The sequence below is a fragment of the Neofelis nebulosa genome, chromosome 12, assembly GCF_028018385.1.
Source record: "Neofelis nebulosa isolate mNeoNeb1 chromosome 12, mNeoNeb1.pri, whole genome shotgun sequence".
Lineage (NCBI taxonomy): Eukaryota > Metazoa > Chordata > Mammalia > Carnivora > Felidae > Neofelis > Neofelis nebulosa.
The window spans coordinates 12,548,489-12,563,311 of NC_080793.1; the positions used below are offsets into that span (position 1 = coordinate 12,548,489).

The window sequence follows — 14,823 nt, forward strand, 5'->3', positions numbered from 1 at the left end:
GGATATATTAAAAAAGCAAGGTGTAGAACAGTACATGTTAGTTTTTGTTTAAAAAGGAAGTTAAAAATATGTAGGAGTATTTCATTATTTTCACAAAAAGAAACTTTGGAAAGATAACCCAGAAACCAATAATAATGGTTACTTATGGGATTGGGTGGAGAAACAGATGAATGTAAATATGACTGCTGAGTACATTTTTACATAATTTTGACTTTTGTACCATTATATTTAAATATTCAAAAAAAATAAATTAAACCAAAAAGGTAAAAAAATACCCAACAACCCCAAATTGAAAATATGGAAACCAATGAACCTAACTATATGTCAAGTGGTAACATAAAGGAGAAAAAAAATTCCAATTAACTTCTGAACCTGTGTTCAGAAATTGATTTTATAATCTTACTAGAATAGCTCAAAGGGAAAAAATAGTTCAATAAAATCTTAAACTTCACTCAATAGTTTTATTATTAATTGGAGTACTGATTTCTTTTTGAAATGAATATCAACAAATGGGAATTTGAAACTGTGTGGACTCAAATAATTTCATATTATATACAACTATTTTTATGTAATACATAGGTATTGCAGTTACATTAATAGATATTTCTCCCAAAATTTATGCATCTATAGAAAAGTTCAGAATATACGAAATATTCTGGAAACCTTTTCATTTAAGAGGTTACATAGTGATTTTTATATATGGATATTAAAATACAGGTTTTATTTACAATAGTAAAAAACTTATACAATGCAAGTTGTACACAAATCGCAGTTTAACACAAGGTAGATTTTAGAAATGGTGCAAATTTAGGGGCGCCTGGGTGGCTCAGTCAGTTGGCCATCTGACTTCGGCTCAGGTCATGATCTCACGGTCCGGTCCGTGAGTTCTAGCCCCATGTCGGGCTCTGAGCTGACATTCCATGTCTCCCTCTCTGCCCCTCCCCTGCTCATGCTCTGTCTCTATCTCAAAAATAAACATTAAAACAAAAATTAAAAAAAAAAAAAAAAAAGAAATGGTGCACGTTTATTAATGAATGCTTAATTACCTCATCATTAAATTCATTAATATATAAGCTTGTCCTCACTGAAATTTTATAACTAAAATCTATATTTCAAAAACACATTCAATAAATAGTACCTTTTTTTTTCAACATTTTACAAGTTTTTGATTTGTAAAATTAAAATAAAGATTTTGTTATAAATTTGCTAGGAATAATAAATAAAGATCTGTATTAAGGGTATTTCCTGAAATACTGTTACTTTTGAATTCTTCAATAAAGTAGGATAAAGCAAAGAATACATTACTATTACTGTAATTAAGAAGATACTCAATATTAGAAACATATATAAACATAAAAGAAAAGAAGAAAACCCTGTAATATTAAATTACTATTGAAATTATGTGAATGAGCTTAACTGATTTAGGGAAGGATTATCAATGGATACTAAAATCATCAGTTAGAAAGTTGTAGAGAACTGGATAGTTGGAAGTTGCCAAGAACCACCCCAAATTTATTTGCTAAATACAAAAAGAAAACTATTTTTACAAAGGAAAAATCCACTGGTCACCACCTAATCCCAGTGACACTTCCCAGGAATAATGGAATACTATGATATCACATGTCTCCTGATTTAGCAATTGAAGATCTCTGCTATAGAAAGCATTTCCATATTTTTTATTTTGAGAGGTATAGTGGTTCAGTGCATATCCCTATATACATACATACATATACACACACACACACACACACCCCAAACAGAAATAATAGGACCAGGTTTCCAGTACAGTTATGCTAATAACTTGTCTATATGATGTTGGCCAATGGAGACATCAGCTTCATTTATAAAATAATTTCATAAAAGATTTTAAGATCCCTGCAGTCTCTTTGGCAATAAAATTCTGTAATTCTATAGTTCTAAGAATGCTTAGCTGGTCTTAACTTCACCTTATGATACTGATGGAATATTTAGTCTTCAGATTAGTTTCTTCCTCTTTTAGTAAATGATATCTAAAAATTAAAATCCAAGAAAACAATCATTCTTTCCTCACTAAATTTGTTTCTTCTCTGATATGATGCCATCTTAATATAATAAACCGCACAGTTGGGAAGACTTCCAGGCTACAGAGGAGTTACTGAGTCATCAGATAATTTTAGGGATAGGAGAAAGAATCAATTTTTAAGCATGTATCAAAAAAAAACATTTCTAGGGGCACCTGGATGGCTCAGTCGGTTAAGTGTCTGACTTCAGCCTAGGTCACGATCTTGCCATTCCTGAGTTTGAGCCCTGTGTCGGGCTCTGTTCTGATAGCTCGGAGCCCAAAGCCTGTTTCAGATTTTGTGTTTCCCCAGGTCTCTCTGCCCCTCCCCCCCCCTCCCTCCCTCCCTCCCTCGCTCTCTCTCTCAAGAATAAACATTTAAAAACAAAAAACCAAAAAAACATTTCTATAATTATTTTCCCATACTGACAGCAATAAACAGAAATTATATGCTATGTATTTAAAAAATTTGGTCGGCAGCACTGTTTCCTTTTCTGTCTGATGAGAACTGCAAAAGGGTTAAAGTTTTAAATTCTGCTTAATTTAAGTAAGTTCTAAAAATGCTCTTAAAGAAAGACAGACAAAGGGAGCATGTTCCTATGGAAAGAATCCTGAGACTCTTAGAAGGCCTGGGTATTCATTTTGTTCACACAATATTCCATAAAATATTTTACATCTTTGGATCTATAAAATGAAAATACTATTATCCTCACTGGATCACTATGAAAAGTATATAAGACAGAAAAAAGCAAAGTTGCTAGTATAGTGACAGCTACAGTAGGCCCTCAACCACTATAGCTATTACTTTTTAATGCCACGAATGTAAAGGAGGAAATAAACTTAGTTTATGATGTTACAAGGAATGAGATTAACAGTGTTCTAAGTGCCCTAAGACAGCAACAAGTTCCTCAAATTCTTCACACTCTCTCTCTTCTTTCCCATTCCTTACCCCTCACAAAACTCCTCCCCCACCAAAGTAAGACTTACCCAAATAAGGAGAAAAATGAAAGATTATTCTCAGGAATTCCTTGCCCTCCTCCTAGCTTCCACATATAAACTTCTGCTTTTTGCAAAGAAAATATTGACAGCTCAGTCTATGTTTAGCTTATAACCTTAACAGAGTCTAGAGTAGTCTATCAGACTAGGTCTCAGGTATATGTGTTTTTGGAGAGTTCACCCTGCCAAGTCATTTGTTAGCCTACTTAGATATATTACAGTAGACCAAACCATATAATATTCCTATAACTCACCGCAGTCTTTGAATCCAAAGTTGTATAAGACCTCAAAGGAAAAGTAAGATCAGAGGAATCTTATGTTCACCAAGATAAAAGAGACAGAACTCTAAAGAGAATATGTTTGCTTACATACAAATTTGTACTAAAATTATTATAGAATTAATTTCTGTTTATCATCTCTAACTCTACAAACTTAAGAATCAACCCTACTCCCTAAACTTTTAAAATGATACCTGTAAATTGGTTTCTTTCTGAAGTGTTCTTCCTCTTGGGCTGATCCACTAATATCAATGTTGTTCTGACTTCATGATTTAGAATTTTTTATTCTTCCTCTGTCCCACTAAGGTTCCACAGTCCTCTGAATAATAGCTAAAATGTATGAAGAACATACTATGTGCCAAGTGTGTTGTACGGTTTCTCACTTAATGTCATAATAACACTATGAGCAAGATTAAAACACTGCCATTTGACAGTTGAGTAAAGAGGCTCACAGAGTTGGTGGTACTGCCTCAAAGTCATAAAGCTAGTTAGTGGTAAAATCGATATACTCTGACTCCAGAGCTGATAACATTATGCTAATTCTTTTCTGCTGCCACAGTGAAGACCTGGGAAAACAGTGCTAGGACCCAGGTTTACTTTCTGTCTCCTAAGAAACACTGAAGAGAAATCTCTATTCCTGTGCTGTTTGCCACCTTTTTCTAACTATAACCAAAAGGACTAACTTGGAATACACTGCAACCAAAATATTTATCGCTATCAAAAAGTACATTCAAGGGACGCCTGGGTGGCTCAGTCGGTTAAGCCTCCGACTTCAGCTAAGGTCATGATCTCACAGTTTGTGAGTTTCGAGCCCCATGTTGGGCTCTGTGCTGACAGCTCAGAGCCTGTAGCCTGCTTTGGATTCTGTATCTCCTTCTTTCTCTGCCCTTCCCCACTAGTACTCTGTCTCTTTCTCAAAAATAAACAAAAACATTAAAAAAAATTTTTTTAAGTACATTCAATTATATTGACAAGCAATGTTAGAATTTTGTAAAACAGAAGATTGAACATGTAAATAAAATCAAGTCAACAAATATTTACTGAGAACTACTAGGTTTTAGATGCTTGGGATAAATCAGTGAACAAGGCAAATCAGGAATGCTGCCTTAGTAGAGGTTTCTAACAGGAAAAACAGATAATAAGCAAAATAAAATTAAGTATATTATATGGTATATATTGGAAGTTAAAAGTCTTGTACAAAATTTAAAATATGTATATTAGCATGGGGGTGGGGGTGACTGGCAGCACCACTGGAAGAGTGGACAAACTGCAGTGTTAAATGTGGCAGTCATGAAATGTTAAGATGTAAATCTGAGCAAAAACTTAAAGATGAGGACTTGAAGGAGGCGAATAACAGCAAGTGGGAAAAGGGGGAAGACCATTTTAGGCAGAAAAGATAGTTAATAGCAAAGGCCCTAAGCACATGGTTAGAGCCAAGGAAGCAAACAATACCAGTAAGAGAGAAATTAGTTTATGATCTAAACAGCAGCAGACTGGATAGGGTCTATAAGAACACTGTAAGGACTCTAGTTTTTGTAGAGTAAAATAGGTTTAAAGGGTTGCAAGCAGAAAAATTACCTGATTTTATCTTAGGCTGCTATGTTGAGAACATATCAAAAGGAGGGAAAACAAAGAAACAGGGAGATGAGTGAAGATGCTACTACAGTAACTCAGGTAAAAGTGATGATTCAGATGTGAGGTTAACATAATCTAAATGGTAAGAAGTAGCCATATTTAGATATGTTTTGAAAGTAAAATAGTAAATAGAATTTCCTGACAGAGTGGATATGGGTATAAAAAATAAAAGTAAGGGGTGCCTGGGTGGCTCAGTCAGTTAAGCACCAGACTTCAGCTCAGGTCATGATCTCGCGGTCTGTGAGTTTGAGCCCCACGTCAGGCTCTGTGCTGACAGCTCAGAGCCAGGAGCCTGCTCAGGATTCTGTGTCTCCCTCTCTCTCTGCCCCTCCCCTGCTTGCGCTCTGTCTCTCTCTCTCTCTCTCGCAAAAAATAAACATTAAAGAAATTTTATGAATAATCAAAAGATATAAAAAAAATAAAAGTAAAATTCTTGGCCTAAGCAATAATTAGGAGAAGATATCCATGAACTGAAATAGTAAAGACAGACAAGTAAAGTATTTTGGGGGTCGGGAGGTGAAATAACGCTATCTTCTTGGACATGGTAAATTAGAGATGTCCTAAAAGTGACAGTGAAAGAGGGATAAGAAGGCAGGAGTGATCACCTGTATCATATTCTGCTGACAGGCCAAGGAAGATGAAAACTCAGACTGATCACAGATTTAGCAATTTAGGTCACTATGAACTTGCTTTTTTTCATTAAGTTTTGATACAAAGGAAAGCAAAAAAGGGAGAAGTAGTGGGGCAACTGAAGTCAAAAGAAGCTAAAAGAAGGAAACAGTTCACCTGCTGCCCACCACAGGAAAAAGAGAATGGAATTTGACTTTGACCAAATTAAATGACAGATTTTTTTCTTAAACTAAGAGACCACAACATAACAGACCATAACAATCTATTACTGAAAATGTCTACTACACAATACAAAATTACTAGACAATGAAAAAGGAAAATGTGACTCACCAGACATTAGAATCAGCAGTTAAGAATTTTTAAAGAATATTATAAACATGCTCAAGGATGTAAGAGAAAATCTGCTTAAAAGAACAAAGAAATCTCATAAGAAAGTATAAAAAAAGCAAATGGACATATAAGATCTGAAATGTAAAAAAATTCATTGAATGGGCTTAACAGCAAACTGGGGATGATAAAAAAAAAAGGGGGGGGGGCAAACCAACTTTAAGATAGAGCAAAACAGAGTCTCCTATACCCTAAGAAAACAGAAAAAATAAATAAATTAAAAAAAAACAACAAAAAACAAAAAACAAAACAGAGATCTGTGGGATAATATCAAAAGGACTAAAATATATGTAACTTGAATCCTATGAGAGAAAAGAGAGATGGGGCCAGATAAAAGGTTGAAAGACCAAATTTCCCTCAAAACTGGTAAACAAAACAAAACATAAATTTAAAAATTCAAGAAGCTCAGCAAATCCCAAGGAAGATAAGAAAGAATAAAACACCTGACACATCATATTTAAATGTCTGAAAACCAAAGATAAAAAAAATCTTAAAAGCAGCCAGAAAAAAATGACTCATCACATACAGAGGAACAATATAAATGCATTCTGACTTCACATCAAAAACAATGAGAGCCAGAAGATGGTGGGATGACATCTTCACAGTGCTGAAAAAAAAATGTCAACACAGAATCCTACAGCCAGTGAAAATATCCCACTGGAATGCAAGTGAAATAAAAACATTTTCAGATAAAGAAGTTCTTCTGTGAAATCTTGCCATTTGCAACAATGTGGATGGAACTGGAGGGTATTATGCCAAGCAAAATAAGTCAGAGACAGGTATCACATGATTTCACTCATATGTGGAATGTGAGAAACTTAACAGATGATCATAGGGGAAGGGTAGGAAAAATAAGATAAAAACAGAAAGGGGCAAACCATAAAAGACTCTTAAATACAGAGAACAAACTGAGGATTGATAGGGATGGGGGAAATGGTGATGATGGGGGAAATGGTGATGATGGGGGAAATGGTGATGATGGGCATTAAGCAGTGCACTTGTTGAGGTGAGCACTGTGTTATACGTTAGTGATGAATCACTGGGTTCTACTCTTGAAGCCAAGACTAGACTGTATGTTGACTAACTTGAGAATAAGTAAATTTTAAAAAAGGAAGTTCCTCTACGAGTTATGCCTTTAGTAGATCAGCACTAAAAGAAATGCTAAAGTAAGGCCTTTGGATTGAAGGCAAGTGAAATCAGACAGAAATTTGGTTCTTCAGGAAGAAATGAAGAGCAAAAAAAATGATAAATAGGTGGGTAAAAATAAAAGGCAATTTTTCCTCTTAGTATGTTTAAAATACATGTGACTGCTTAAAGATCTAAGGGACAGCATAATGATAAATCAGCTTCAAAAACAGTTTCTCCTTTCTTATCTACTCCCCTCCCATAGTTACAAAAAAGAATAGTACCTGTTTTAGTTTCAAAAAGAAATTTTCAGTGGTACTACGTTTGCTGAAGGGCCAGAATAATCTCTCATTAGGTGAGCAAACACGGACTTTTGTCTCTATGAGAAATCGAACAGGCTCCTGTACTTCTGTTATTACCAAATCAACAGCTGTGGTCATAAACAGCACTTTATCTAGAAAGAGAAGGGAAAAGCAAATAAAAAAATGGAAATACATTTGCTCATACAATTATTGTTAAATCACTTTTGTAACAAACTTTCAAGATACCTTAAAGTAATACATCAATTAAATACAAATCTAAAATAATCACATAAATTACTGTTTTGAAAATTCTTTTTCTGTATTGAGAATTCTTTGCTTGGGTACACTCCTTGGAACTAGTGACAGCATTAGATACTTTAAAGTTTATGAAACATACTGTCAGATTGTTTTGTAAAAGTGCATACGGCCTATTCATGCCACTCTTACCCATACAGGGGATTCTCAATTTCTAAAATCTTGGTTGATTTATCCATTTACCTATAGTGCTGTGAATAACAAGAAAAAATGAAGGGGAAAATAAATGCTCAATAAGAGGCACTACAAGGTTACATTTTTCAGGACAGAATATTATACAGCCACTAAATGACATTCATGAGGAGGATGAAACACCTTGAGCACAGAGTATCTGAAAATCTACATAAAAAATTGGTCACAGTGGTCCCCTTGGGACGGGGCCCTGAGGACCGTGGTAGACTTCTACTTTTCCTTACATATCCTTTTAATTTTTAACCATATATACATGTATTATAGCTACAAAAATAAATAAGACCTGGAATTTTGTATACAAATAAATACATAAGTAGAAAAAAAGCAGGAAAGGGAAAAATTAAGGGGGGGGAAGTAAGTGGGGAAAAATGATAATTTGTTTACAGTTAAATTTCATAACAACCTCAAAGACCTATACAAATTCTTTGGTTTCACTACAATTAAAAAAAAACACTGGATATTTGTGAAATAAGTGGTCCTAAGGTTTGGGTATCTTCTTGGGACTAAAATTTCTGTTCATGGTGTCAGCAATCTGCATCACCTTTAGGAGTTTCTTCATTTACAACTTGAAAAGGCAGAGATTTTGGATTCCAACTCCCAGTGATGACATAGGACTTTCCATCAGAACTTTTGCCCATAGATTCCTGAAAAAAAGAATAAAAACAAACATAAATGCCAAAATAAGTCAACTGCTAACTGCCATTTTGCTGCCTTTAGAAAATAGAGAAATTGCAAAAATATAGTATGAAAAAGGGTCAGATATTTTTTAAAAAGGTAGAAATATATGTGAATGTACACTAATTACAGTTAAAATTAAAGATGTGCCAACTGTTTACATAAATGTTCCTGAAAGTTATAAAGTAAATGCTTGTAGATCGTATCAAATTGTACAAACATCAGAGAAACTTAACCACCTAAATCTATGCTGAATTCTGTTGTCAAGTGAATAATTATCACATAAATTTTAGTTTTGAAAATAAAGATTTTCACATAAAAGCAACAATACTAATACCACCGACTTTTATAAAATTCACAGTAGTTTGTAAACATTTCTCTCACGAATTTTCTGACTCCCACTTCAACCCTAAATTATAAACAAGGATTATTCACTATTATACAGTCAAGAAACCAAGGTTAAGACTAAATGGGTCTAAGACCAGACTAGTAAATAGCAATTCAGAAATAAGGAAATACCCTTATCTTTGTTTACTGCTATTATAGCTCACAAGAACACTTTGATAAACGCGCTTTAACACCAAATTCAGGCTGAGATAAAGTGAAAACATTATCAAGGAAATAGTATTATTACCTTAAAAAAAAAAAAAAAAAAGATTGTGGGAGTCACAAGGCAGCAGCCTGTGTAGGGGGTGGGGCTCACGCCCACTTTGAGGAGCAACAAGCCCATGCAGACTGGGCGGAGAACGCCACACCTCAAACTCCGTGACTTGGACAGAGCTCATGGCTTTAGCACTTGTGGGGTGCCTGTTTCTCTGGAAGGCCTCCTCCAGGACAGAAAGACAGGGTACAAAGAGGAAGATGGCGGCGTAGGAGGACGCTGGGCTCACCTCGTCCTGCTGATCACTTAGATTCCACCCACATCTGCCTAAATAACCCAGAAAACCGCCAGAAGACTAGCAGAATGGACTCTCCAGAGCCAAGCGTAGACGAGAGGCCCCCGGAAGAGGGCAGGAAGGGCATAGAGTCGGTGCGCGCTACACGGACTGGCAGGAGGGAGCCGGGCGGTGGAGGGGCAGCCCACCCGGCAAGGCAGAGCCCCCAAGTCTGGCTTGCAAAAGCAGAGGGGCCAGATGGAGTGAGTTCTGACATCCAGTGGCACTTAACATCTGCAATGTTATAAGTCAAGAGCTCTGCTTGGAGAGGAGGGAGGGCAAGAGGACACCAGGAGGGAGAGATGTTGAACCCCGGGAAGACAGAGCTCAGCTCAGTGGGGAACAAAGGTGCTAGGAAGCACCATCTCCCTCGCCATCCCCAGCCAAAATCCCAAAGGGAACCAGTTCCCTTCACAGAACTTGCTTGCACCCGCAAACACCCAACGCTGTGCTTCTGTGGATCCATCCCTCCAACGGGTCTGCCCCCCCTCCTGGTGCCACAGGGCACCTCCCACAGCAGACCACCAAAGGCAAAGTGAGCTGAGCCTACCCCTCCCCGCCCTGTGCAACTTGCGGATCCAACCTGGCTGATACGCCAGATCCCACAGAAGCAGCACCACAAGCCTGGCAGTGTGCAAGTAGCCCAGACAGGGGCCACACCACTCCACAGTGAGTCCTGTCCCTGGGAGAGGGGAAGATAAGGTACACGCCAGTCTGACTGTGGCCCCAGCGGTGGGCTGGGGGCAGACATTGGGTCTGACTGCGGCCCTGCCCACCAACACAAGTTACTCCAGACAGGATAGGGGAAGTGCCCTGCAGTTCCGCGCCACCCCAGAGACTATCCAAAATGACAAAAAGAAGAACTCTCCTCAAAAGAAACTCCAGGAAGAAGCGACAGCTAACGAATTGATCAAAAACAATTTAAGCAATATAACAGAACAAGAATTTAGAATAATAGTCATAAAATTAATCGCTGGGCTTGAAAAAAGCATAGAGGACAGCAGAGAATCTATTGCTACAGAGATCAAGGGACTAAGAAATAGTCATGAGGAGCTAAAAAATGTTATAAGTGAGGTGCAAAATAAAATGGAGGCGACCAAAGCTTGGAATGAAGAGGCAGAGGAGAGAATAGGTGAATTAGAAGATAAAATTATGGAAAAAGAGGACGCTGAGAAAAAGAGAGATAAAAAAATCCAGGAGTATGAGGGGAGAATTAGATAACTAAGTGATGCGATGAAACACAATAATATACGTATAACAGGGATTCCACAGGAGGAAGAAAGAAAGGTGCTGAAGATGTACTTGAAGAAATCATAGCTGAGAACTTCCCTGATCTGGGGAAGGAAAAAGGCATTGAAATCCAACAGGCACAAACTCCCTTCAGACGTAACTTGAATCGATCTTCTGCACAACATATCATAGTGAAACTGGCAAAATACAAGGATAAAGAGAAAATTCTGAAAGCAGCTAGGGATAAACATGCTCTAACATATAAAGGGAGACCGGTAAGACTAGTGGCACACCTATCTACTGAAACTTGGCAGGCCAGAAAGCAATGGCAGGAAATCTTCAATGTGATAAACAGAAAAAATACGCAGCTGAGAATCCTTTATCCAGCAAGTCTGTCATTCAGAATAGAAGGAGAGATAAAGGTTTTCCCAAACAAACAAAAACTGAAGGAATTCATCACCACTAAACCAGCCCTACAAGAGATCCTAAGGGGGATTCTGTGAGTGAAATGTTGCAAGGACCACAAAGTACCAGAGACATCACTACAAGCATGAAACCTACAGACATCACAATGACTCCAAACCCGTATCTTTCTATAACACTAAACGTAAATGGACTAAATGTGCCAACCAAAAGACACAGGGTATCAGAATTGATAAAAAAAAAAAAAAAAAAAAAACAAGACCCATCTATTTGCTGTCTACAAGAGACTCATTTTAGACCTGAGGACACACTCAGATTGAAAGTGAGGGGATGGAGAACTATCTATCATGCCACTGGAAGTCAAAAGAAAGCTTGAGTAGCCATACTTATATCAGACAAACTAGACTTTCAATTAAAGGCTGTAACAAGAGATGAAGAAGGGAATTATATAATAACTACAGGGTCTATCCATCAGGAAGAGCTAACAATTATAAATGTCTATGTGCCAAATACGGGAGCCCCCAAATATATAAAACAACCAATCACAAACATAAGCAACTTTATTGATAAGAATGTGGGAATTGCAGGGGACTTTAATAATCCACTTACAACAATGGATAGATCATCTAGACACAGGATCAATAAAGAAACAAGGGCCCAGAATGATACATTGGATCAGATGGACTTAACAGATATATTTAGAACTCTGCATCAAAGCAACAGAATATACTTTCTTCTCGAGTGCACATGGAACATTCTCCAAGATAGATCACATGCTGGGTCACAAAACAGCCCTTCACAAGTATACAAGAATTGAAATCATACCATGCACACTTTCAGACCACAATGCTATGAAGCTTGAAATCAACCACAGGAAAAAGTCTGGAAAACCTCCAAAAGCATGGAGGTTAAAGAACACCCTACTAAAGAATGAATGGGTCAACCAGGCAATTAGAGAAGAAATTTAAAAATATATGGAAATAAACGAAAATGAAAATACAACAATCCAAACGCTTTGGGATGCAGCGAAGGCAGTCCTGAGAGGAAAATACATTGCAATCCAGGCCTATCTCAAGAAACAAGAAAAATCCCAAATACAAAATCTAACAGCACACCTAAAGGAAACAGAAGCAGAACAGCAAAGACACCCGAAACCCTGCAGAAGAAGAGAAATAATAAAGATCAGAGCAGAAATAAACAATATAGAATCTAAAAAAACTGGAGAGCAGATCAATGAAACCAAGAGGTGGTTTTTTGAAAAAATAAACAAAATTGATAAGCCTCTAGCCAGGCTTCTCAAAAAGAAAAGGGAGATGACCCAAATAGATAAAGTCATGAATGAAAATGGAATTATTACAACCAATCCCTCAGAAATACAAGCAATTATCAGAATACTATGAAAAATTATATGCCAACAAACTGAACAACCTGGAAGAAATGGACAAATTCCTAAACACCCACACACTCCCAAAACTCAAACAGGAAGAAATACAAAGCTTGAACAGACCCATAACCAGCGAAGAAATTGAATCAGTTATCAAAAATCTCCCAACAGAGTCCAGGACCAGATGGCTTCCCAGGGGAGTTCTACCAGACGTTTAAAGCAGAGATAATACCTATCCTTCTCAAGCTGTTCCAAAAAATAGAAAGGGAAGGAAAACTTCCACACTCATTCTATGAAGCCAGCATTCCTTTGATTCTGAAACCAGAGACCCAGCAAAAAAGAGAACTACAGGCTAATATCCCTGATGAATATGGATGCAAAAATTCTCAACAAGATACTAGCAAATCAAATTCAACAGCATATAAAAAGAATTATTCACCATGATCAAGTGGGATTCATTCCTGGACCACAGGGCTGGTTCAACATTCGCAAATCAATCAATGTGATACATCACATTAATAAAAGAAAAGATAAGAACCATATGATCCTGTCAATCGATGCAGAAAAAGCATTTGACAAAATTCAGCATCCTTTCTTAATAAAAACCCTTGAGAAAGTCGGGATAGAAGGAACATACTTAAACATCACAAAAGCCATTTATGAAAAGCCCACAGCTAATATCATCCTCAATGGGGAAAAACAGAGCTTTCTCCCTGAGATCAGGAACATGACAGGGATGTCCACTCTCACTGCTGTTGTTTTAATATAGTGTTGGAAGTTCTAGCATCAGCAATCAGACAACAAAAGAAAATCAAAGGCATCAAAATTGGCAATGAAGTCAAGTTTCACTTTTTGCAGATGACATATTATACATGGAAAACCCAATAACCTCCACCAAAAGTCTGCTAGAACTGACACATGAATTCAGCAAAGTTGCAGGATACAAAATCAATGTACAGAAATCAGTTGCATTCTTATACACTAATAATGAAGCAACAGAAAGACAAATAAAGCAACTTACCCATTCACAATTTAAACCAAGAAGCATAAAATACCTAGGAATAAACCTAACCAAAGATGAAAAAGATATGTATGCTCAAAACTATAGAAAGCTTATGAAGGAAATTGAAGAAGATATAAAGAAATGGAAAAACATTCCGTGCTCGTGGATTGGAAGAATAAATATTGTTAAAATGTCAATACTACCCAACGCTATCTACACATTCAATGCAATCCCAATCAAAATTGCACCAGCATTCTTCTCGAAGCTAGAACAAGCAATTCTAAAATTTGTATGGGACCACAAAAGGCCCCGAATAGCCAAAGTAATTTTGAAGAAGACCAAAGCAGGAGGTATCACAATCACAGACTTTAGCCTCTACTACAAAGCTGTCATCATCAAGACAGCATGGTATTGGCACAAAAACAGGCACATAGACCAATGGAATAGAATAGAGACTCCAGAATTAGACCCACAAGAGTATGGCCAACTAATCTTTGACAAAGCAGGAAAGAATATCCAATGGAAAAAAGACAGTCTCCTTAACAAATGGTGCTGGGAGAACTGGACAGCAACATGCAGAAAGATGAAACTAGACCACTTACACCATTCACAAAAACAAACTCAAAATGGATAAAGGACCTGAATGTGAGACAGGAAACCATCAAAACCCTAGAGGAGAAAGCAGGAAAAAAACCTCTCTGACCTCAGCCGCAGCAATTTCTTACTTGACACATCCCCAAAGGCAAGGGAATTAAAAGCAAAAATGAACTGTTGGGACCTCATGAAGATAAAAAGCTTCTGCACTGCAAAGGAAACAAACAATCAACAAAACTAAAAGGCAACCAACGGAATGAGAAAAGATATTTGCAAATGACATATCAGACAAAGAGCTAGTATCCAAAATCTATAAAGAGCTCATCAAACTCCACACCTGAAAAACAAATAATCCAGTGAAGAAATGGGCAGAAAACATGAATAGACACTTCTCTAAAGAAGACATCCGGATGGCCAACAGGCACATGAAAAGATGCTCAACGTCGCTCCTCATCAGGGAAATACAAATCAAAGCCACACTCAGACACCACCTCATGCCACTCAGAGTGGCTAAAAGGAACAAATCAGGAGACTATAGATGCTGGAGAGGATGTGGAGAAACGGGAACCCTCTTGTACTGTTGGTGGGAATGCAAACTGGTGCACCCACTCTGGAAAACAGTGTGGAGGTTTCTCAGAAAAGTAAAAGTAGATCTACCCTATGAACCAGGAGTAGCACTGC

At 37.1% G+C, this 14,823-nt stretch overlaps 1 protein-coding gene across 5 annotated transcripts in view; it reads right to left on the reverse strand.

The window, feature by feature from the left end:
• Positions 1 to 14,823, reverse strand: part of RABGAP1 (RAB GTPase activating protein 1) — a 181,158-nt gene that overhangs the window by 104,061 nt on the left and 62,274 nt on the right. For all 5 annotated transcript variants that reach the window (XR_009251422.1, XM_058694213.1, XM_058694214.1 and 2 more), the window contains 2 exons: positions 8,440 to 8,542; positions 7,374 to 7,543 (listed from right to left, as the gene is read on the reverse strand). Coding sequence is in view for 4 of the 5 variants with exons in the window: in XM_058694213.1 (XP_058550196.1) it covers positions 7,374 to 7,543; positions 8,440 to 8,542 (273 nt within the window). In the remaining variant the exon portion in view is untranslated. The remainder of the gene's footprint in view (positions 1 to 7,373; positions 7,544 to 8,439; positions 8,543 to 14,823) is intronic.